This window comes from Vanrija pseudolonga, chromosome 4 (genome assembly GCF_020906515.1).
Source record: "Vanrija pseudolonga chromosome 4, complete sequence".
Lineage (NCBI taxonomy): Eukaryota > Fungi > Basidiomycota > Tremellomycetes > Trichosporonales > Trichosporonaceae > Vanrija > Vanrija pseudolonga.
The window spans coordinates 2,803,865-2,823,605 of record NC_085852.1 but is presented as its reverse complement, the minus strand read 5'-3'; the positions used below and the strand labels follow the sequence as shown (position 1 = coordinate 2,823,605).

General features: G+C 62.0%; 8 protein-coding genes across 10 annotated transcripts; 3 read left to right on the top strand and 5 right to left on the bottom strand.

Annotated features, from left to right (window-relative positions):
* Positions 1–1,097: 1,097 nt before the first annotated feature.
* LOC62_04G006372 (uncharacterized protein) lies at positions 1,098–3,254 on the top strand (the record flags this gene model as incomplete). Of its 2 annotated transcripts, XM_062772938.1 has the most annotated exons (5): positions 1,311–1,552; positions 1,645–2,397; positions 2,448–2,659; positions 2,759–2,884; positions 2,919–3,254. In XM_062772938.1, the coding sequence occupies 4 exons, from the start codon at positions 2,304–2,306 to the stop codon at positions 3,252–3,254; spliced, it is 768 nt and encodes a 255-aa protein (XP_062628922.1). The 2 variants fall into 2 exon arrangements, with proteins under 2 accessions (XP_062628923.1, XP_062628922.1); XM_062772939.1 differs by lacking the exons at positions 2,448–2,659; positions 2,759–2,884; positions 2,919–3,254 and adding an exon at positions 1,098–1,273 and having other exon boundaries at positions 1,359–1,552; positions 1,683–1,708.
* On the bottom strand, positions 2,042–3,514 carry gluP_1 (Glucose/galactose transporter; the record flags this gene model as incomplete). The annotated part of the gene is made up of 3 exons (XM_062772937.1): positions 2,042–2,393; positions 2,442–3,402; positions 3,445–3,514. 3 exons carry the CDS (start codon positions 3,512–3,514, stop codon positions 2,042–2,044), a joined length of 1,383 nt encoding a protein of 460 aa, XP_062628921.1.
* Positions 3,515–4,463: 949 nt separating this feature from the next.
* mtr_15 (N amino acid transport system protein) lies at positions 4,464–6,170 on the bottom strand (the record flags this gene model as incomplete). Its single annotated transcript, XM_062772936.1, has 5 exons — positions 4,464–5,137; positions 5,181–5,412; positions 5,554–5,804; positions 5,871–5,971; positions 6,028–6,170. The coding sequence occupies 5 exons, from the start codon at positions 6,168–6,170 to the stop codon at positions 4,464–4,466; spliced, it is 1,401 nt and encodes a 466-aa protein (XP_062628920.1).
* Positions 6,171–6,869: 699 nt separating this feature from the next.
* On the bottom strand, positions 6,870–9,231 carry SPBC460.05_1 (putative transporter; the record flags this gene model as incomplete). Its single annotated transcript, XM_062772935.1, has 16 exons — positions 6,870–7,076; positions 7,128–7,389; positions 7,427–7,602; positions 7,641–7,763; positions 7,802–7,841; positions 7,878–7,899; positions 7,948–8,173; positions 8,209–8,317; positions 8,357–8,399; positions 8,437–8,558; positions 8,599–8,665; positions 8,701–8,780; positions 8,828–8,860; positions 8,900–8,931; positions 8,979–9,104; positions 9,146–9,231. The coding sequence occupies 16 exons, from the start codon at positions 9,229–9,231 to the stop codon at positions 7,058–7,060; spliced, it is 1,566 nt and encodes a 521-aa protein (XP_062628919.1). The 3' UTR covers positions 6,870–7,057.
* A 1,671-nt stretch (positions 9,232–10,902) lies between these two features.
* Positions 10,903–14,095, top strand: SPAC1F7.11c_6 (putative transcriptional regulatory protein). 2 transcript variants are annotated; one of them, XM_062772933.1, is made up of 16 exons: positions 10,903–11,070; positions 11,153–11,188; positions 11,237–11,309; positions 11,346–11,697; positions 11,741–12,217; positions 12,255–12,350; positions 12,388–12,489; positions 12,531–12,550; positions 12,589–12,699; positions 12,737–12,805; positions 12,844–12,985; positions 13,024–13,167; positions 13,212–13,283; positions 13,321–13,863; positions 13,901–13,966; positions 14,011–14,095. In XM_062772933.1, exons 1-16 carry the CDS (start codon positions 10,983–10,985, stop codon positions 14,059–14,061), a joined length of 2,442 nt encoding a protein of 813 aa, XP_062628917.1. In that variant the 5' UTR covers positions 10,903–10,982; the 3' UTR covers positions 14,062–14,095. The 2 variants fall into 2 exon arrangements, with proteins under 2 accessions (XP_062628917.1, XP_062628918.1); XM_062772934.1 differs by having other exon boundaries at positions 12,388–12,493; positions 12,531–12,699.
* A 56-nt stretch (positions 14,096–14,151) lies between these two features.
* On the bottom strand, positions 14,152–15,084 carry LOC62_04G006367 (uncharacterized protein; the record flags this gene model as incomplete). Its single annotated transcript, XM_062772932.1, has 1 exon — positions 14,152–15,084. The coding sequence occupies one exon, from the start codon at positions 15,082–15,084 to the stop codon at positions 14,152–14,154; it is 933 nt and encodes a 310-aa protein (XP_062628916.1).
* A 1,433-nt stretch (positions 15,085–16,517) lies between these two features.
* Positions 16,518–18,779, top strand: has1 (Hyaluronan synthase 1). Its single transcript, XM_062772931.1, has 6 exons — positions 16,518–16,775; positions 16,829–16,855; positions 16,954–16,975; positions 17,214–17,296; positions 17,365–17,427; positions 17,477–18,779. Exons 1-6 carry the CDS (start codon positions 16,769–16,771, stop codon positions 18,649–18,651), a joined length of 1,377 nt encoding a protein of 458 aa, XP_062628915.1. The 5' UTR covers positions 16,518–16,768; the 3' UTR covers positions 18,652–18,779.
* A 308-nt stretch (positions 18,780–19,087) lies between these two features.
* LOC62_04G006365 (uncharacterized protein) lies at positions 19,088–19,723 on the bottom strand (the record flags this gene model as incomplete). The annotated part of the gene is made up of 2 exons (XM_062772930.1): positions 19,524–19,723; positions 19,088–19,468 (listed from the first exon to the last, which is right to left on the bottom strand). Exons 1-2 carry the CDS (start codon positions 19,710–19,712, stop codon positions 19,088–19,090), a joined length of 570 nt encoding a protein of 189 aa, XP_062628914.1. The 5' UTR covers positions 19,713–19,723.
* Positions 19,724–19,741: the final 18 nt, after the last annotated feature.

Below are 19,741 nucleotides of genomic sequence, written 5' to 3'. Positions count from 1 at the left end.
CCCAAACTGTAAACCCCCGCGGCAACGACAGGCAACGGCACCGGTGACGCAGTGGAGCGGCGACTGTGGGACTTTGGGGCCCTCATGCGCCGTCATGCGGTGAGAGCTTGATGATGTTGGCCGATCGGCCGGAGCAACAGCGACAAGGACAGCGACAGCATGACAACGGCATCATCATCCCTTGGCATGTTGGCCGCGAATGCCGATGCCGTCCGCGCCCACTTGTCCGCAAACGTCAACAAGACATCAAGACCCCCAAACGCGTGTTGCCCGCTGGCGTCGATGAGGCGCAGTCGCGTCTGTGTCTGTGTCTCGACAGCCGCCTTCTTCGCGGACAGGATCCGCGAGCTCCGCGAGCCTAGCCGGCGTGGTGGCGTCGACGCGTCCTCTGCTCTCCCCCTCGCACGCATGTTTATCCAGCACCATCACCTGACCCGAATCTGGACTGCTCAGGCGAGTAGCACCCACTTGGCATCGAGGGGTAAAGGGTGGCGAGTCACTCTGCGCATCCGACGGGCCGCGTTCGGGACCAGCGCGTCCCAGCGTCCCAGCGAGCGTCGTCGGGACGTGGGTGTAGGTATCGTGCTTGACGCGTCGAGCCCAGCCCAGCCAGCCAGGTCCCGGCGTGTGCTGCTTGCCCACTGCCGCATGCCTAACACCCTGCGTTGCCCGGATGAAACTCGCCGACATGCCGCTATCCTCAGGACTGCGCGCTGCTTAACTTTGCGCACGATCGCGGGTTACATCATGGGTGGGTGGGTGGTTGCGGCGAGCTGCTTGCTGCGTTCCATCGGGGTTGGCTGGTCTGTGCGTTTGGGGTGTTTGGGGTATGCACTGCTCTTCCAATGGGTGCTAGAAGGGGGAGTGTAAGAGGTGCCAGACGACGGCGACGACGACGACGCAGCCACCGACCGACCGACCGAGCCACCGGTAAACTCGTCGGGTCGCTCGGCTTGGACCACGCGTGCAAGTGGTGGGAACAAAGCCGGCGGGGTTGGTTCGTGGCGCGGCCAAACAAGCTTCGTGTGGCTTCTGCCTGCTGCTTTGTCAGGCTGCTTCTAGGCCTGCTTGCTAGGCCAAGTGCTGCGCGCTGTGCTATGCTGCTGCGCCGTTGGCGTCAAACAAAAGGAGCACAGCAACAACAAGGCTGCACCGCCGGCGGCGGACCGCGTCGACCCGGTCCCGGAGCGGGCAACGTTGTGTTGTTGGTTGCGGACGAGTCCGACGGCGCGTCGCGTACCATCGGCCGAGACGCTTACGAGGTTGACGAGGCGTCAGTTAGCCCAGTATCAGCTACGTCTACTGAATCACACCGGCGGATGGACTTGGAGACGGCGACGCAGAACCCACACACTCAGCCACGGCGCAGCGGATCGCGACGGCACTGAATCGTCGCCTCGCCGCCTCGCCGCCTCGTCGCCTCGGTCTTGGCAAGCCTCGTTTCGGCAGCTCGCGACTCTTGGCGGCGGCGCCGAGTCGCCTCTCGCGTCGCGGGTAGCCCAGGCGCTGGGGACTGTACTGTACGGTGGTGTCGTGGGCGACTGTAGTTTCGGTGAGTGGCTAGGCAGGCATTGTCTACAATCAACCGTCTACGCCCTTCACCGAGACACACACCGTCACACACAAAGCTCACAACCACGAAAGCATACGAAAGATCTTCGCCGCAATCCCAAGCACTGCAGACTCACTACCGCGCAATATGCTCTGACACAGCATCCGCGACTCGTCTCCCTGCGCCAGCCTCGTGGCCCAGCGGACTGTGTACCAGGGGCGTCCAACGGCCGGCGTTGCCTCCTTGCTAAGGTGGTGTATACTGCACGCCAGAGTTCGAACCTCTTCCTCGTCGACAGGCTTCAAGCCGAGCTCCTTTTGTCTCCCAGTGCGCCCAGGGCGGGGCCGAAGCGGCCCCGGTGCGATGGAAAGAGGCAGCTTCGCAGCTCCTTCCATTGTGTGGCGCGACGTGGCGATAACAGTCTTCATCAACCCTACATCCTACTGACCCATTTCCTTACTCCCCGCCGCTTGTCCTCCATCAGCTGCCCTAGTACTTCTCACGATGCTCGACCTCAGCGCCAGCCTTGACGTCCTCGAACCCCTCCTCGGCGCCCCGGCCGCTCTCGTTGTCGTCGCGCACGGCCTTGGCCTCGCTCGAGGTGGTGAAGTGCCGGCCGTCAATGTGCCAGATGTAGACTGACCACGCGGCGATGATCAAAAAGTTCGGCACAATGATCCAGAACGACACGCGCGTGTTCCACCTGTCGGCGATGGCGGCCTGGCACGGCGGGTAGACGGCGCCGCCGACAATGCCCATGATCACCAGGGACGAGCCGCGGCGCGTGTTGTACCCGAGGTTCTTTGTCGCGAGCGCGAAGATGATTGGGAACATGATTGATCTGGGTGCGTGTTAGGTGGGGATAGGGGGAAGTGCTGGGGCGGCTTACTCGAAGAACATGATGAGCATGACCATTGCGACGCCGGCGGTGCCGTGCAGCGTCGAGATGAGGATCCCGACGACCGCGGCGATGAGGGCATAAATGCCGAGCAAGACGGGGGCAGTGACGACAGCGAGCAGCACGACGCCGAAGAAACGGCCGACGGTGAACAGGATGAGCGCGTACGAGAGCAGCTCGGAGCCGCGGTGGTCCTCGAACCCGGCGTCGTGGGTGTAGTTGAGGAACAACGCGCCGATGGTGACCTGGGCCGCGACGTAGAAGAACTGGGTGATGAACCCCGTGACGGCGCGAGTCTCCTTCCACAGCGGGCGGCGCTCCTGCGTGTCGTCGGCGACGAGATCCGCCTCCTCGACCTCGGGGAGCTTGGTGAAGAGGAACAGCAGGGCGACGATGACGCCGACGATCGCGACGGCAAGATACACCCACTGGACGTTTGTGAGGTTGTTTGCGTTCTCCCCGCGGAAGAAGTACTTTGCGGCGATGAACGGGCCTGCGAACTGCGCGACGCCGTTGAACGCCTGCGAGAGCTGCAGGCGGAAGCTCGACACGGACACGGGCGGCATGACGGAGATGTACGAGTTGGCCGCGACTTCGAGCGACGCGAGCCCGCTCGCAATGACGCCGGTGCACACGACAAACCCGCCAAACACCGCGTCCTTGTTGCTGCTGCTCATGGAGAACTTGGCGCACGGCCAGAACATGATCGCCCCGAGCGCGTACAGGCTCAGGCCCATGATGATCGTGAACTTGTATCCCTTGCGCTTCATCACCTCGCCGGCCACGGGCGAGAAGCAGAAGTAGCCGAAACCAAAGTATGCCACCTGCAGCCCCGTCGACTTGAGCTTGGTGATGTTGAGCACGTTCTGGAAGTGCTTGTTGAGCACGTCGAGCAGGCCGTACGCGAAGCCCCAGAGGAAGAAGAGCGTCGTGACGAGGATGAAGGCCGTGACTGGGGTCGTTAGTGGGCGGCAAGACGGCAACGCAGGCTCACGGTAGTGCAGGGGGAAGAGGCCAACCTTGAACGGGTTGGCCGTGGCGTTGCCAGTAGCTCCGGACGGCATGATGAGGGTGGTGGTGCGAGTCGAGGTTCAGTACTGCGAGTCGGCGCTCTCGGACTTGGGGCCAAGGATCAACAGCGCTCCAAGCCCTTATATCGACGCTCAAGGCCCCACGGAGGCCCGCTCGGCGCCGCACCTTGTCTCGCCGTCGGCGAGGGCTCGGATGGCGAGGATCCGGTGCATGAGCGCCACGCCACGCGAGGTTGCTGCTCCAGACATCCGGGTGATCTCCGCGGAAACCAACAACCAAGGCAGGTGGCGCCTCGCCTCCTCCACCGGGAACTCCGCATCGGCTCCCGCTTGGCCCAGGTGCGCCCAGCAAGCCACGCCCACCCCGCGTACAATACCCGTTCACCGGTATATCGGCGCACGAGCATATCGCTATCACATGAACTGGGGCACCTGGGGCCCAGTGCGCGCATCGGTGCGTGCGGATGACCTGCTCCCGAGTGACGCCGCGTGACCTCGCTCGTAGAGCTCGGTGTCCTACACACGCTGAGATTCGGGTTGCGTGGCGCCAATGACGCAGTGACACGGGTATCTTTCGGATGATGGGTGGTTGACATGGCGTACGGTGCCGAACGGGGGTCTAACGGCGTGAAGCTATCATTCGCCTCGCCTCCTGTGACTCGGTCCCCAGTGGGCACCGTGGCCCACTCCGCACGTGGGCCTCTAGCAAGCTGCTATCGCCCTCCTCGGCTCCTCGTATCCCCTTGAGCCCCCGTTATGTCGGAGATTCGGATGTCGAACAGGCGCTGAAACACGCTTTCGGGTCGGGGTTGTCCATTGATAATGCGATCTGGAATGGGTCAGGACGGCACCGTGGGCGGTGGTGGCACGGCCAGTGTGGCATCGGTGTGTGGCGTGAATGTGCACCCGGACAATGCCAAACCAAGACCTTCTACTTTCATCTCGTCTACAATATACCCCACCTACAACCCCTCACATCCCCTTACTTCGAGTTGTCCTTGCACGAGAAGGGGCGGTCGACCGCACCCTTGCGGTACTGGTTCCTGATGTCCATGCCAGCAGCAATCACGCCCGTGATCTGGATGAAGAAGCCCAGCACGATCACAAACACGTTGAGCGCGACCATGGGCCAGAAGCCCCAGCCGGGGTTGGCCTGAGTGCGGCGGTGCCAGTTGTCGAAGAGCCACATCCACCCCGTGGCCTGCAGCGTCATGAGGGTGGAGAACAGCGCGCCGATCAGGCCGAGGAGCGAGCCGAAGAACGGGATCGACTCGGCAAGGATGAACGCGAGTGTCGCACACGTGACCGTCGTGCCGAACCACACGATGTAGTGCGTCGGCGTCAAGGCGGTCAGGTGCGGCGAGTTGCGCATGACGCGCACGAAGATGAGCTTGGCGGCGCAGTGCACGAAGAGGATCGCGCTCGCGAACAGGCCCAGCAGGGCGATGCCGTAGGACACCTTCTTGATCAGGACGCCGGCTGAGCCGAGCGCCGGAGTGGAGAGGTACTGCCCCGCCTTGAAGTACACCACCAGGCCGATGGAGGTGAAAAGGCCGGTCGTGAGGAACTGGCACACGGCGAGAGACTTGTTGTAGTCCTGCGGCTTCTTCATCTCCGAGATGACGCCGAAGAAGGCCGGGGTGCCAGAGTACGAGACTGTGGTGTGAGCAGCGTCTAGGCGACGCACAGATCCACTCACAAAGGACGGTAGAGAGCACGCTGACGACGTCCCAGATCGGCGCGTTGATGAACGCGTGGGTGTCCTTCTCCCAAGGCCCGGTCTTCGGGGCGGCGGCGGGACGCTCCTGCACGCCGACCGCGATCGTGACCATGATCACAGCTGTAAAGATTCCTACGACCCCGGCCCATCCAATAAGACTGATCTTGTTGAGCGTCTGGATCGATGCAGCGGCACAAGAGATGGCGGCGGCCTGCGGAGGAGGATGGTGAGCGAGTGCCACGTCGGTTTGCCACGCCACTTTTCCGCCACACTGCCTTTTCGCCACACAACCTCGCCTTGTCTCCTTCCATGCACTTGCGTCTGGCCCTCGCCTTCCCTCGCATGCACTCACCATGACGACCCAGACAACGGTACACGTAGCGTGGTCGGTAATCGCATTAAACCCGATCGAAATCGCGACCATCGCTGCGCCCGCCACACCGACAGTGAAGCACCAGTATGCGACGCTGAACAGCTCGCGGCCAAAGTTGCCGAACATGATGTAGCCCGCATCGGCGACAGAGTACACCTCGGGGTGGTTGCGCTTGAACGTGCCCACGACGTAGTCGCACCATGTGGTGAGGATCCCGAGGCCGACGATGACTGGGGGGTTCGGCGGTTAGCACGGACAGCGCGGCCCTGAACGGTAACTATTCCGCCGGCACTCACTGATCGTCCCCGGCACCGCGCCGACCATCTGCAGCATCGACGGCATGGCGAGCACGCCGAGGCCGACCTGCGTCTTGAGGAGGATGATGGCGGCTTGGACCCTGGGGCCGTCAGCATGCTCCCACCGCCGCCCGCGCCGGCCGGCCACGCGACGCACCACCCCATCGACGTGTAGTGGATATGCCCCTCGCCCTGGAACCCGAACACGGCGTCGACCTCGACCGCGTCCATCTCCTTGACGCCGAGGATCTCGACGTCGCCGCCCTGCTTTTCGTTTGTCGTGATCTTGTCGCTGGTCATGGTGTGGGGATCCGTGGGGATGTGGGGGCGCAGGGGTGCACAGACAGGCTGCTTTTAACGTCCCCCTCTAGACTCGTCGGCGCCGAGTTTGAAAGTGGGTCGTCGTGCCATCTAAGCGCCGAGACCCAGTTTATCCAGGGCAACCAACTCGGTGCTGCTCCGCGCGATACGCCAATGGATGGCTCGCGGCGGCTTCTGCGCGGGGCGGCGGACTTGATATCCGACGACTGCAGCAGCCAAGCGACAGGGCCAGACGGACGGTCGACAAACGCCTGCTGTAACCGCCGTCGGTGCACTTTGACGCGAGGCACCAAGCCGCCACGACTCCACCACACGAGGAACGTGGAGCAAACACCTTACCCACCACCACATAGGGCCCTTGGAGCGTGTGCCTCGAAACACCAGTGGGCTCGATGCTACCCCCACGTATCTCACTCCACTGGCTGCTGTCTTGGCATCACCCCCAGATAGCTCGCTGGCTCACACCTATCGCCATTCCATGATCTCCGCCGCACCCACTCTCCCACTCCACTGTGTCGCTGCCCCGATGCGACCGGCTACCCCTTTGCTCCCGCCACGCACACCCACCACTGACTGCGGACGAGCCTGTCGGCGATTCAAGCGAGACCCAATCTCTGCCATCGTTTCATCAGACCCCGGACCATCATGGCCTCAACCGGTCATGTGACTTTGGGCCGGCGGTTAGCACACCGCAACGACACGTCTCTGCCGAGGGATTGTTGGCATTCACAGCAACTTCTCTACCTACACGATACGCCTCTTTGCATTTCCGCGCCACGTTCTTGGCACCGAGCGTCATACCCGTGCTGTCACCGAGTTTCATGCCCGCGCTTTCGGACTTCGTAACGATAGCGACAAGATTAAACCTAATACACGTATCGGAAGCTAGCCGCGTCAGTTGCCTCGCCGTACTCGGGATGCTGCCACCCGACCCACTTTGGATTCTGCTTATCCGTCAGATCGCTGAACGTGGTCGCGTTGACGTGGGGAACGTCAGACTGTGCCTGAGCTCTAGCCGCGTCCTTCTTCTTGTTCTGGCGAATCAGATACCACCGCAGCCAGACAAAGCACAAGAGTTCAAGGATGTTGGTGGCGAGCATGCTGGCGATCCCGAGAGGGTAAGTGGGTGCCTGAGACGCCTTGTAAAAGAACGGAGAGGCAATGGAACCGACGCAGGAACCGAACCAGATGAGCGCGTCTGTGGTAGTTAGCGCCGCAGTTGTGCCACAACCCACTCGTCAACATCTTCTTGGTTTGTCCGGCCGTGTTGGACGTGATAATTGATAGGTTGATCACAAAACTCGTCTGGTACGAGCCAGTAAGGTAGAAGCAGATCAAACGTGCCACGTAAGCGTTTTTGGGGGCGAGGAGGAACCCAAGCGACCCGCCAATGGTGGGTAGCATGTAGAGCCTGTCGTCAGCCACTTTCGTCGGCCGAACAAAGCTCACATGCAAACCCAAGTCCGCGAGTTCGGAGGGAGGTAGTGGTTCAGCACTGCGCCAGAAATGATCCAGACGCAGACGAAGGCACCTTGGGGAAGGCCGAGGAGCGTGGTGTGAAGAGTGTCGAAGCTGTTGTGTGAGTCCAAACTCCGCGACGGGAAACCCACCCAAGGCCCTTGATCACAAGTGTCGAGAAGTTGGAGATGCCTGAGATCAGCTACGGTTGGCGTGCTTGCGGCTTACCGCCATTCGGTACAGCACCGAGCTGAGGAGTTAGTTGTCTCTGTCTCTTCCCTTGGGACCAACTACTCACGAAACCGATCAAGAAAAAGCACCACGTCTTCGGGTCAAGCATACACTCGATAAACTGGTCCATCTTGAACTTGCGGTTCGCGATACCAGTCTGGTTGTGGCGGAGACGCGCGACAGCCACGAGACGCTCTTCGCGGGTGAGCCACCACGCCGAGGCGTGGTTATTCGGCACGAGGAAAAGGAGCGCGATGGACCACGCCGAGCAAACAGCACCGACGATGAGGAATCTGGGGTGAGCTTGGTTGGGCATAGTCCAGCTCACTCGTAGCGCCACGATGGAAGCGACCCCTTGATCTGTCCAATACCGTACCCGATTAGACCGCCAATACCGACACCGACGCCGTTGAAGGTGTACCAAAAGCTGATGGCGGCTGCGCAGGTGTCAGCCAAAAACAGCACAAAAGACCTACCTGGTTGCTCGGAGGTCGTGTACCACATGCTTGTGATGAGCATCTGGCGGGTCAGCGCGGTGTCCACTCGGTGAACCCACGAAAGCCGGGTCTGCAATCGCCTCAAAGGCACCCGAGAGCACGCGGAAGACAGCGAGAGCTGCAAAGGAGTGGGCACCAGCCTGGGCCATGAGGAAGACACCCCAGAGCATGATGTTGAAGGCTGGGTGTGAGCTACCGCCATTCAAGATACAGTAGCTCACCAAGGTAAGACGTGACCGGTGTCTTTTGCATGATGAGGTTACTCGGAATCGACCAAGCGAGCCAGCCCTGCATGTCAGCTTAGGATGGCACCAATAGCTCACCCAGTAGAAGATGGACGAGAGCCAAGCGTACTGAGTCCCGTGGAGTCCGAGGCCATCCTTCTCCTTCGGTGCGTTGATTCCTGCCAGAGTCAGCTTCAGGTCCGCAAGGAGGATGGACAAAGCTCACCAAAGATGGCCGCGTAGCTCAGAGTAGTCTTGTCTGTACCAGGTGAGACGTCAACCTCCTATCATCACCTACCGATGTAGTAGAAGGCATAGCAAATGCCCAAACTGAGAGGGTTAACGCGTGATTGACGGAGTGGAAGGCAATTACCCACCAAGGAAGAATAACCCTATTGATCTTGCGGCGGACTCTCTTCTCCAGCTCGGGGGAAATGGCTCCATCCTCACCATAACGGGCAATAGCCTCATTGTGGAACTCGGCGTGGTCAGAGCGGCTGAACCTGTGGACGAGGTGAGCACGCCTGGAATGCAAGGTACCTACACGTCGGCGAACTTGAAGCCGCGAGGAGCGATGCCCTCGACCTCCTCCTCGTGGGTGTCAACGTCAACTTTCTGAATGTCAGACATTGTGAGTGTGGCTATGGGAGACTCTCGAGACTGAGGGAGGACAGAGACGCTTTATACCTGGAGGAAGGTTCGCGGCTCGGTGCCGCCGCCTTCGGCGTTCAGCGGTCGGCGGGGCCTCCGCAACGACTGCGCATGATTCAATGGGGCGCCGTGGTGCCTGCACCATGGGGGCAAGACTCGTTCTTGTGAGATCTTGAGCTGGAAAGGAGAATTGTGAAGTGTGTAGTGGTGGTAGACAAGGAACGAGGTGGGCCAATGCGGCGAATGTCTTCCCTGAGAAATCCGAGTTCATGGCTCTGGCGAATGGTGTTTGGCCGTTATCTCGGTGAAACAAGCTTCAAGCTACGCATTAGACGTTCTGGATGGGTCACAATGCGACTGGTTAGTTTAGATTATCGGTTGACCGAGTTGGAGACAGTAAGCGCCGGTGATGAGTGATGTTGTGATGCTGAGGACCACGTATCTCTCGGCGCCGTTATCAGCCCAAATCGGCGCCGAGCCATCCCGGCGTCTACCTCGCTCGCGAGCACACCCTGCCCAGAGACAGCTTATTACACTGCCAAGGCGTTCCAAGCCCCGTCGACGTTGTCTACTGCGCTTGGGCAGACTTCGTGACGCTCCTTGGGCTTGGAGAAGGTTGGTGGTAGAAGGGTCCGACAACACGGTGCCCGGGGCCGACACATCGGCCAGGGACGGGGTGCACCACCGCTACTCGTGTGACCGGGCTACCGGGGCCATTCAGAGCCCCGCCACTGCGCCATCCTTACTCCGGCCGGAGAAGACATACGCCGCTCGCGCAGCTACTGCGGCCTCGGCGTAGACGGAGTGAGCTGCGGGGTGGTATCGGGCTTGGAGGAGAAGCCGTGATTGCGTGTTTGGTTCCGCAGTATCTCCGGTTTTTCGGGTGGCCAGTTCGCGTCGACGCGGCGGCTGTGAGGGGGCGGGAGATGCACGGCGTGTGTCTTTCGGTGCTGGAGAGTATATAAGGAGTGGATCTGATGTGTGTCTTGTCGCTGTGCCCGCTTGACGAGAGTGGATCTGGTGATCTCAGTAGCGTGACTGTTCGTGGGCCGGCTTTTCGGGCTTGGCCTGGGTCCTTGCGTACTGGGCTTCCCGCTGCCAAATGCGCCCAAGTTCAATCCAACGATCAAGTCTTGATCTGTTCTGAAGGTTGTGAGGGGAGCGACAGGTGCTACAGGTCCACCCCATAAACGTTCATGCCTAGATGTGTGTGCGCCGTCAGTCAGCAGCGCAAGTGTGTGGCTACAGCGGTGCCGAGGAGTCGGCGTGCCTCGGCCCGAGTGAGTGCCAGTTGCCCCACGGAGGCCCAAGCCTTAAAGCCATGGCCGGGTATCTTCATGTCCCACGGGACCCATGTACTTATCCTTTGCGCCTTCTTCGCATGCTGCTCACCTCCGCCATAGTCTCTGCAAGTGTCAAGAGGTCAGCGCAGCGCACACGAGCACCCTACCCACCCGGATGATGGTTTGCCGGTTTGGCGGAGCCCAGCCGGTGAAGCGCAAAGTCACGTGACTTGCACTAAGGATGAAGTGGCAACTGGGGGATCGCGTCCTTTCTGTGCCCACCCCCTCCTCCCCCGCCCCCTTCCCCCGCGCCTTTCTTGCCCCCCCCCCCCCCCCCCCGCCCCCTCGACCTCCATCTCACACAAAGCCCTTGTTCTCAACCTGCGCAAAGTCGCATTGCACTCTCTTTACTACGGCTGTACATCCCCCGAGAGCTGATACGACACCATGCCGGCCGTGCGCGAGTCATCCGCAGCCGCCGAGGCCCATGAAGCCAATGGCACACCCGCACCCAGACCAGGCAAGAACTGTGCCGGTAAGTCGGGGCGGTGTCACATTGTCGCACAATGTCGCTGACCAGCGGCGATTCGCGCGACGTTCCTCCGCGGGGCTCCCAGAATGCCGGCGCTTGAAGGTCAAGTGTGATAGGAAGAGTGAGTCGCATGCATGGCGCTACGGGCCGGCTGCTAACGCCGCCCCAGTTCCGTGCTCGGCGTGCGTGCGGCGCGGGTGCGCGGCCATGTGCCCCGGCGAGTCGTTCCCCATCAAGGAGCTGTGAGTGGCCGGCGCGTATGGCCTCGCTGACTTTAGGTTCTCGGAGCGCCAGACACTGCTTGACAAGGTCAAGGACCTCGAGGCGCTCGTCAAGGAGCTCTCGCGGCGCGAGGTGCGCCGCAGCCCGCCACCGAGCGCGCTCGACGGCCTCGGGCTCCTCGGTGCCGCTGGCGCACGCGCGAGCTTCGAGGCTCGCCGGTCAGAGGGCGAGGAAGCAGCCGACATGCTGCGTAATGAGCAGCGGCGCGTGCAGCTCGAGTCGCCGCACGACGACGTCGAGGTGGACGAGGAGCTAGGAGACCGGGTCAAGAACTCGGGCACGCTCGTCGTTTCGGGCGGGAGATCGAGATATCTCGGTGGATCCGCCATGCCGCTATGGCTCTCCGAGGTGAGTTAATCCGCACTGTCCACGGTTTAGCTCACACCCACAGCCCCAAGGCGGTGGAGATGTGGCAGACACCCGCCCGCCGTCGCCGACACGCTCGCAGTCGCCCAACCATCCATTCCACACCGACCCATCCTCGAGCTCCATCTTCGGCGTCCCCTCAACACGGCGGTACGCACAGGCGGTGGCCGAGCTGCCGTCCAAGGACGAGGGGTGGATCCTCGTCGAGAGCAACTACAGACACTTGGCGTGGAACGGGTCGGCGCTGAGCCGTGACGAGTTTGCCGTTATCTACGACAGCGTGTACGCCAACCTCAACACCGACCCCAAGGGGTTCACCGATACGTGCCTTGCGTTCCAGCGTATCGCGATGGTATACATCGTGCTCGCGCTCGGCACCCTCGTCAGTCTCGAGTTGCCACTGGACGACCCGACGGGAAAGTTCTACTTTGACATGGCTCGCCAGTGTCTCGTCAACGGACGGTTCTTAACTTTGACAACGTTGATTGGCGTGCAGACGACTGTGAGTTGGCGGTTTGAGACGATCTGACAACTCGCAGTCGCTCATGGCGCGGTACTGCTCGTACGCGGGCATGCGCAGCGGGACAGACCTCGCGTGGCAGATGCGTGGTTTGGCAATGCGTCTTGTCCTTTCGGTGGGTCACCAGTTGTCACCTTGGCTTACCCATACAGATGGGCCTCCACCGCGATGGACAGAGCTGGAACCTGTCCGAGGAAGACCTGAACAACAGGCGCAAGGTGTTCTGGGAGGCCTTCAGCCACGACGTGTTTCTGGTATGTCTGCTACGGAAGCGACATGTAGCTGACACTCGCAGTCACGGTGCTGGGACAGGCCGTGAGGTTCCAGGTTCTGTGCCGTGCTGACCTCCCCAGAACAGGCATCGCTGCTAACCAGTACGACACCAAGTTCCCCGACGACTACTACATCCCCGCAAGCAACTACTTTGAGCTGCACCGCTGCAAGCTGTCGATCCTGGTCAAGAGGTGAGGTGGTCAATGCCTTCGATAGCTAACCTCTCAGGGCGCTGGACGAGTCACTCCAGGTCCAGCCGTCGCCATACTCGCATGTCGTGGAGATCTGGCAGAGCATGTGGGTTGGCGTGTTTTGTGCTAGGGCTAACCCCTCAGTGTGAAGGCCGAGGCCGAGGTGCCCTTCAATCTGAGGTGCCGAGCAACGGCACGCGCCATGGTCTCGCGATACACTACCCAGCTCGCTGCCGACGCTGCTACCCCCGAGCCCAGCCGGAAGGACCTCAAACTCACATTCCAGGTAGGTGGAGTGCGACGATTACGCTCACCTGTACTCAGCAACACTCCCTCACGCTCGACTACTGCGCAGCTGTCTTCCTCCTCCTGAGGCCGTACTTTGTCCACGCGCTGTACACGTTCCCCGAGGACCCGACGCACTCGCCATACGCGGACGCCTACCTCGCTGTCATTGAGCGGAGTAGTGTGAGTCATATGATGCCCTCTGGAACACCAACCTGACCATTCAGATGATGATTGCCATGCTGAGAAGTATCCACTCGCTGTTCCCTCTGTTGAGCACCAGGCATTGGCAGTTCTGGGTGGGTGATGCGTATCCCCTCATTGCTGACCCACCAGTCGCACGCGTTCTCGTCGGCAGTCTGCATGGCGACTGTGTGCGCCGTGTCCCCTACGTCACCCCTCGTGACCCTCGCCATGGCCGAGCTCGAGTCAGTCATCAACCTGCTCCAGTCGATCCTCTCGTCGCTGCCACACCGCGAGCTGCGCAAGAACCTTGACTGGCTGCTCCGCCTCCGCGAACGTGCCAAAGCCAAAACGCTGGCGGCGCGCAACGCAGCTGCAAACCACGAGAGTGGATCGACCGAGGGCGAGCCAGACGGCCCGGCAGCCAAGGACCCAGAAGAGCACCTCATGCTGGTTGGCTGGAGAACCCGCTTGATCGAGCTCGGCGAGGGCAGACCACAGGTAAACATTGTCGCCATGCCGCCTGTCGAGCTGCCGCCGCCACCTGCCGACCTGCAGCCGGACGCCATGCTGCCCATGGTGTCGGGCCTCGACACCCAGCCGCCAATCTGGGTCGACATGATCTCGTCGACGTCGAGGCAGCCGCTGGGCGACACGGGCGAGATTGTGCAGCAGGAGGGGATCTCGCCGGACTTTGTGAGCTACGTGTCACAGGAAGAAGCTGACGCCGCAGTTGCAACAGCTCCTCGGTGCGCCGGTCGGCCAGCCGTTCCCCATCGACGTGTGGCCCGAGACCAATGTAAGTGGCTGATGTACCCTCCAGGTCCAGCCGCTGACGACCAGACCGACGACTTCAACCAGATCGTGTTCGACCTGCAAAACTTCCTGGGCTAATAGTTGTGTACATTATGGATGTATTCTATTGCAGTGTGCAGCCCCCGGCCTGTTCAACTCAAGATCCAGCCCGGCGTCTCCACCACCAGCCTACTCGATCCAGCCCGGCTCGCCCTCGGTGAACGGCCCGCCGTCAACGACGAGCTCGACGCTCTCGTTGAGGAAGCCAACGTAGTCCTTGATCCACTCGACCTGATGCAGCGGGTTGGAGTACGCCCACGCGAGCTTTTCCTCGGTGGTGTCGCCCTTGATGTGCCAGTACTTGTCCGCATACCCCTTGTAGGGGCAGCTCGTCACGAGGCCGGGCACGGCGACGAGCTCGTCAAACTTGACGTCGGCGGGCGGGAAGTAGAAGCGGGCGGGGATGCCGCGCTCGAAGAGGATGCGCGTGGCGGTGCTGTCGGCGAGCAGGCGGCGCTCGCTGTCTTTCGTGTACACCTGCACAGAGCGTGTAGAGGGGATCACTTCGGTGCGGACCTGGCTGTCGCGCGGGTGCGTGTGCACGCGCTCGCTCTCCTCGTACCAGTCGAACAGGCCCGAAGTCCACCGGAAGAGGAAGTAGTCCTCGAGGCCGGGGACAGCGGTGTACTTCCACGCTGCGTTGGGCAACACTTGGCCGTCGGGGAGCGTCAAGTCGAACCAGGCCACGGCCGCGTGGCGCGACGGGCGCGAGTAGTAATTCACCGCGGCTTTAGCCGCCGCCTCGTCGCTCGACGGGCGGAGCAGGTCGGTGCGTACATGCGCAGAAGGGAACGCATAGCTGGGCAACTTGCCCGTCTTGAGCTCGCCGCGCACGCCGCGCTCCCAAACAAGCAGCTGGAACCTGCTGTCCACGACCGCGGTGGCCCCGCGCACCGCGCGGACCCAGCGCGAGCTCGGCTCGTACGAGTAGCTGTCGTAGTTGATCAGCCTGCGTCGTGCGAGTTGGGCCGACTCGGGCGGCGTGGGGAGCGCAGTGTTGGGCGCGCCGCTGAAGGTCGGGATGGTGGGGGCGAAGACTGCCGGGTCGGTCGGGAGCGTCATGGCGGCGTGAGGGGTTTAGCGGCTAGGTTGACTGGTTAGCAGAGCTCTCTATGAAGCAGCTTAAGTAGCCGGCCGTTCGTCAGATACCACAGGAGCAGCAGCGACGACGTTGCGAGATATCACGCTATCGCCTGCGAGCGGATCTACCCCCGGCCCGGCTTCGGCATCTTCCGTGGCTCGCAGTCGGCGCCGGGGCGGCGAACGCCAATGCAAGTGCGCTATGCAGTGCGTAGTCGGAGCCGATGCGGCGACGCCGAGCGTGGCCGGCGTTGACGACAGCGGCCGGCGGTGCCACTCGGCCGGTTGGTCGGGTCGCGTGTATACCACGCCGCCGCCACGCCCAGTGCCGCCAGATTGCCTCCGCTCTGGTGCGAATAAGCGTCATGACGATGGCCGTAATGATCTGCTGCTGTGGAATTGCGACGAATCAGGTCCGTGCGGGTGTGCTGCGACGTCTGGTTCGTCTCGCTTCGTCGCGTCGAGCGAGCCAAACAACAACAACTTCGCCCACCGAATCGCGTCCGCAGCGCGCAGCGAGCGAGCGCAGTGTTGCTTGCTTCAAAGCCAAGGTCGCGCGTCTGCTCCCGTGACGCTCCCTCCCTGACACAAGTGTCAAGTTTAGCCAGCCAAGGGCCTTGGGCAGCTGGCGTGGGCGCGCGGGCGCAAAGCGGTGCTTCGCCTTGGCCCTTGTGCGCTGCTCGGACCCTTCTGGCAGACCCTTAGCGAGAAAAAAATAAATAGGCACGGGGGGGATTATTATGTTTGGGCTAATGGCCTCTGCGACGGTGCGACAAAACAAAACACTCTGCGCCGTTGTCACGATTCAGGAACAGCGTCCAGTCAGCAGCAGTTTGAGCATGCTGAGGTCTGGATCTCGACGACGGGAGGCGGCGGGGGCTTCACCGAGGTAGCTGGGGTGCGAGGAAGGTTGTGCTTGCTCGTGCGTGCTGCTGCGTCTTGCTCTCTGCACTGCAGCTGCACACACCACACCACATGCATTCCTTCTCACCACTGCTATGCTATACTACCTGCCAGACAGAACAATGAACGCGAATGCACTGTACCATTTCGCCCCCCGCGTCATTGGCCGGCGGCCGTCGTGCTTGCATCGTAGTGTGCGTTGCGCGTCTGACACTTTAAGGGCCCGACCCTGGAGTTTGGTTTTGCAGGCGGTTGGTGGTTGTTCCCAGGCGGCGCCCACCACTGGCAGCAGCACCTTGCCCCCGGAACCCTCGATCGACAAGCGGCATTGTGCCCTGGGCGTGCAGGCAGGCGCTTCCCAACCCACCACACACACACTACGCTCTACGGTGCACCACTCAACTCACACTACCCACCACCACCACGCACTGCCGCGTAGCCCTAGGCCCGCCTGCGCCGCCGCGCCCATTTTCGCACCCAACCCTCACTCAATCATCCAACAACACACACAACACTGCTTCACCTTCCTCCTCCTCACTCTCCCTCACTCCCTTCCTCCCTCCCCCCTCCCCCCTCCCCTATCAGCGCCGGCGCGCGCATAATAAAGAGTTGCGAGCCAGAGGCCCAGCTCCCCCCCCTCGAGGAGACCCGTTTTCACCACCCTCCCGACAGACGACGCTAGCGACCACCCCGCCCGGGTCGTGAGCGCAGACAGGCTCGTCACCGTTCCGTTCCCCGCCGGCAGGCGCCAGCACTTGCCAACATGTTGTGTGAGTAGCGGCGACGAGCTGAGCATAGAGGCCGCTTGCTAACCCCTCGCTAGACCTCACAGCAGACAAGTTTCCAGTCTGTAAGTCGCCATCATTGGCGCGACGCCGCGGCGCAACCCGCAGTTCGCGGCGTCGCGCCGTTCAACCTGCCCCAAGCCCTCCCACTGACATCCCGCAGTCGTGCCCTTCGGCATCATTGGGTAAGTCGGCACAAAAGGGATGCGCACGCGGCGGTCGGATCGCGCGTGTTTCTGCGGCGCGCGTCAAAGGATGCCCAGGCTGGCCATTAGGGCTCCTTCTGCTGCTCGGATCACGCGCCAGCTCGCATCCGCAGTCGATGACCTGGGCGCCGGCGCACACCTGGCGTCTGGCGCCGCCGACGCCGCCGTCCGCCCGTGCACGCCAAACCCTACGCCTACGCCTATGCTAACTGTACAGCTTTTACCGTTACTTATGGTACATTATTCGTCTGATTGCACGCTTCGTGTATCGCCCAATTCCCTTGCCCGAGACTCCAACCTGTAAGTAACTACTGGGCGCGTGCGCGTGCGCACGCTGGCCGTTGCCCGCTGACACACCGCCTTTTCAGACCATGCCAACGAGGATGTCACGATCATCGTGCCTACTATTGATGCTGGAGAGGAGTTCAGGGGTAAGTGGACCTGTGGAAAGACAAGTCACACCACTAACACACACACCAGAGGCAGCCTTCTCGTGGCTCGTCGGCAACCCCAAGGAAATTATCATTGTCACCGAGGAGAAGATGAAGGGCCCGCTCATGGAGCTCGCCGAGTCGGTCGACCCCTCGCGTATTCGTGTCCTTACGGTTCCCTTCGCCAACAAGCGTCTCCAGATGGCCCACGGTATCCGCAACACGACGACCGACATTATCGTGTTCGCCGACGACGATGCCATCTGGCCCCCGCTTCTCCTCCCCTACGTCCTTGCGTGCTTTGAGGACCAGCAGGTCGGCGGCGTCGGCACCTCGCAGAGGGTCAAGCCTTGTGGCCCCCGCATGACCGTCTGGGAGGTGCTCGCCGGTTTCCGTCTCACCATCCGCAACATTGAGATTGCGTCGTCGACCCACATTGACGGCGGTATCCCCTGTCTCTCGGGCCGTACCGCTGCCTACCGCACTGTTATTCTCAAGGACCCCGACTTCCTCCACGGCTTCACCAACGACCTCTGGCTCGGCAAGTACCACCTCAACTCTGGTGACGACAAGTTCCTCACCCGCTGGATGGTCTCGCACGGCTGGAACACGTACGTCCAGGTCTGCAAGGAAGCCGAGCTTCTCTCGACCATGAAGCCCAACTGGCGTTTCCTCAAGCAGGTGCTCCGTTGGACGCGTAACACTTGGCGCTCGGACATTCGCTCCATCTTCACCGAGCGTTATGTTTGGACCAAGCACCCGTACATCGCCTACACCATGATCGACAAGTTTATCAACCCCCTCACCCTTCTCGTCGGCCCATGTCTTGTCATCTACCTGATTGTCAAGAGTACCAAGCACAAGGAGGACGGCGGCTACCACTTGCCTGCGTGGAACATTGTCGTCTCGTACGTCGTCTGGCTCATGTGCACTCGTACCCTCAAGGTTCTCCCCCACCTCTGGTCGCGCCCCCAGGACATTATCTACGTGCCCGTGTTCATTCTCTTCGGCTACTACTTCGCTATCATGAAGCTCTACGCCCTCTTCACCCTCCACAAGACTGGATGGGGTACCCGTGCCGGTATCGGAGACCCTGCCACTGCCACGACTGCTGCTCAGCAGGAAAAGATGGCCGACAGCGCTGGCGCGGGCCCCGACCACGGCGAGGCACAACACGGTGTCTACGACGTCGAGATGGCCGGCCGGAACAACAACCGGATTTGAGCTGCACCGACGGCGACAACAGCACCCATAGCAACGAGATTCAACTACACGCACATTACATTGGCCGCCCATGGCCCACGTCCATACTCTTTGTGAGAACGCACATGCATACGGACTTTATGACTGCGGTGAGCGCCGAGGGCCGAAGGCCGAGGTGCGCGAGGCAGGTTGGGAGGGGCTTGGGGCAGTTCCTGCGGAGTGAGGCGGAAGTGCCGGGGTGACAACCTACACCCGACGAGATCGCCGCTGCTGCGAGTGCAACTAATATACATGCTACATTGCCTCCTCTATGACCATCTATCTCGTTGTGGTTGGCTCGTCGGTCGTGTGAGTGGGGGCTCTGGCGATCGCGGCGCAAAGTTTCAATTCGCGGCGTTGCGCGGCGGGCTCGGCGACGCCTCGGCTCAGGTCGCGGTTGCTTGGCAGGTGTCGGCGTCTACTGCGGAGCAGGAGCAGACGCAGGACCAGGCCAGGACGCCACCATGTCCATGACGCCGGCGAACCGGACCCTCTCGTCGTCCCCATCCACGCCCTCGTCGTCGTCGTCAAGCCCGGGGCCACGTGGCGCGCGCTTGAGCGCGAGCCCGACGACGACGGGGCGGCGCGGCGCGCGCGCCAGCTGAAGCGCCCACCATACCAGCGTGGCAATCTGCGAGACGTACAGCTCGTGCAGTGTCGGCTGCGGGGGCGCGCCGAGCAGCGGCGTGAGGTGCGTCGCTGGCGGCGGGGGCGGGAGGGCCGAGAGTGCCGAGGGCGCGGCGTCCGTGTGCGCCGGGGGCGGGACGAGCTGGGCGACGGGCGGGAGGTGGGCCTGAGTCTGGGACGTGTCAGCGCACGCAAAGAAGAATGCAGATGGCTACACGCCCACTCACCAAGCACCCGACCTTGCCGCTCTGCGTCAACACGACCAACACCCTATCGTCAAACGTCTCCACGACGAGCTCGGTCTCGACGCCCGCAATGTCCCGGCGCAGGCGGTACGTCGGGATCGGGGCCTGCGGTGCCGCCGCTGCAGGCTGGGGCAGGGGCGGGGCGTAGGCTTCTTCCAGGAGGGAGGACATGGCGCGGTGTTGTGCTCTGGAGGGACGAA